Source organism: Caenorhabditis briggsae (genome assembly GCF_000004555.2).
Source record: "Caenorhabditis briggsae complete genome, chrI, whole genome shotgun sequence".
In the NCBI taxonomy this organism is placed as follows: domain Eukaryota; kingdom Metazoa; phylum Nematoda; class Chromadorea; order Rhabditida; family Rhabditidae; genus Caenorhabditis; species Caenorhabditis briggsae.
In genome coordinates this window covers 11,155,379-11,158,045 of record NC_013489.2, presented here as the reverse complement: position 1 = coordinate 11,158,045, position 2,667 = coordinate 11,155,379, and the positions used below count along the sequence as shown (strand labels likewise).

Genomic DNA, 2,667 nt, shown 5'->3' with positions numbered 1-2,667 from the left:
AAAATGACCCTGGCATGTTTTCTAGGTAATTTTAACGTGGTGTCCTAGAAAATGCCAACTTGCAAAAGTTAGGCCACCACGTTAAAACGACCTAGAAACACACCAGGGTCATGTGAGGTTATTTCTAGACCAAAAATAGGTGGTGGCCTAGAAAACCATACTTTCAAAAGTTAGGCCACCATATTAAAATGGCCAAAAAACAAGGAAGAAAGTGGAGGCCAAAGCCTTCAGAAATCTAAAATCCCAAGTTTTCAGAACAACTTCAATGCAGAAAACCCACGAGAAAAAATGTGCATATGGCGGTCCGAACCGCCCGATTCTTCCGGATCCTTCAGCTCGTGCCACATCATCGTTCCAGCCGCAATTCGATGTTCCGCAAGATGATGTGAACCGGACGATCACTCAAATTTCAACGCTACCCGATCAGCAGCTGAGGCTGTCTAAGAATTCGGCATTCGCGGCAATTGATGAGATGGATCAAGTGGTACGGTTTTTTTTTTGGTTTTTCTAGTCCCTTATAAAAAATGGACCACACTTATTAGAAAGAAAAAGGTGTCAGGATAGGGGATTAGAGAGATTAACCGGTTGATTTGAGTGGACGAATTAGTAGCAAGACCTACTGTAGGACGATCAGAAAAGAGACATATAAACAAGGAATGTTTGTTTATGCCTAATTGAAAGATTTTGTGCAGAAAATCGTATAGATTTATATAAAAATAACGAAAAAAAAATCAATTTCTAGTCATGACCTAGTTTTAAACATTTTTCTAGGTCACGGCCTATTTCATAAATTTTCAAGGTCATGACCTAATTTTTAAGCTATCTAGGTTACGACCTATTTTTCTAACTTTTAGGTCGTGACCAAATTTTTTGAATTTTCTAGGCTATGACCTAATTTTGGAGTTTATAGGCCACGTCTTAATTTTTTGAGTTTTCTAGGTCATGACCTAATTATCGAATTTTTTAGAGCATTGCCTAAGTTTTTTGAGTTTTCTAGGTCATGGCATAGTTTTCTAGGCTATGACTTAATTTGGCATTTTCTAGGCCATGACCTAGTTTTTAAAATTTTCTGGGCCGCGACCAAATTTTTTGACTTTCTAGGTCGTGACCTAATTTTTTGAATTTGGGAATGTTTTTGAATTTTCTAGGTCACGGCCTAATTTTTTAGATTTCTAGGTCACGACCTAATATTTTGAGTTTGCATTATTCGAATTTTATGAATTTCAGGCGACTTCTGGTGACTCGAGCATCTATATCATAACCAAACCAATCACTCCTCTACAGTATGTTGTGATTGTGCAGAAGGCAAGGCCTCAAGAGGGAACTGTCAGGGACACGGTAAGATTTCAGAAATTCACAATAATTCACAAAAAAGCATACTTCCAGGTCGACACAGTGAGCGAAGTCCGAATCCATCAACTCCAGGAATCCACGAATCTCACGATTGTCCTTCACGGCGACATGCGTCTCAGTCTGAACACAGTCAAAATGTTGGAAATGATACAGGCGATTCGCCACGACGACGTCTACAAATATCGTGTTGCCGTTGGAGAAGACTTTCAATATATGGATATTGATCAGTTGTTTGCGATCTTTGCACACAACAAAACGACGTCTGGAGTCTCGAGTTTCATCAGAAGATGTGAGATTTGTGAGGTGGATTTGTTGACTAAGCGGGCGAGCGATGCGCATTTCTATTCGGAAGATCATGAGACGGCACAGGTAATACAGTTGAAGGAAGCTACAGTAACCCTAAATAATTATTTTCAGTTAATGTCGAGAAACCAAATTCCCGCTGTTTCTGTCGATCGAAACCTTGGAATGCCCAATATGGCTGCCGCGCCAGGACCATCCGACTTGAACTGCAAGCTATGTGGATCTAGATTCTTGGATATGAATTCTCTGCTCAATCATATCCGAAGTGAGCATGACGAGCCGCCAGTCATCATGCCGCCAAGACCAGTCGCTCATACTGCACCGATTAATTGATTGATTTTCTGTGTTTTCTTGTACCTACTGTAATTTCTTGTTTTTTTTTATTGGAGTCAGAAGCAGGAATGTTCGGAAATGGCGTTTTCGGAATTTTTCAGAATGGCGAAAATTCGGATTTTTGAAATCTTAGAATTTTTCGCTTTTTAAAAATTCAGATTTTTGGAATCTCGGAATTTTCCGATTTTTAAAAATCGGATCCTTGGAATCTCGAAATTTTTTGATTTCTAAAAATTCCGATTTTCGGGTTCTTAGAATTTTCCGTTTTTTTAAAATTAGGATTTTCGGAATCTTGGAATTTTCCGATTTTTTTAATTTCGAAATTTTTGGAATGTCGGGATTTCCCGATTTGTAGAATTTTCGGATTTTTTTTAAATTTCGTATTTTTGAAATTGCGGATTTTTGGAATCTCGGAATTTCCGATTTTGAAATTTTCGAATTTGTGGAATCTCGGAATTTTCCAATTTTTGAAAATTCGGATGTTTTTGAATCATGGAATTTTCCAATTTTTAAAAATTCGAATTTTTTGGAATGTCGAAAATTCTGATTTTTAAAAAAATCAGATTTTTCGGATCTCGGAATTCTGGATTTAAAAAAATTCGGAATCGTTGAATTTTCAGATTTTCTAAAATTTGGATTTTTGGATTTTCAAAATATTCCGATTTTGAAATTTGGAAT

General features: G+C 37.3%; 1 protein-coding gene across 1 annotated transcript in view; it reads left to right on the top strand.

Annotated features, from left to right (window-relative positions):
• Nucleotides 1-1,989, top strand: part of CBG08513 — a gene marked incomplete at both ends in the record, with an annotated part of 12,540 nt that extends 10,551 nt beyond the window's left edge. The window contains 3 exons of the mRNA XM_045241251.1: nt 256-484; nt 1,228-1,338; nt 1,387-1,989. Of these exons, the coding sequence (XP_045093780.1) occupies nt 256-484; nt 1,228-1,338; nt 1,387-1,989 (943 nt within the window). The remainder of the gene's footprint in view (nt 1-255; nt 485-1,227; nt 1,339-1,386) is intronic.
• Nucleotides 1,990-2,667: the final 678 nt, after the last annotated feature.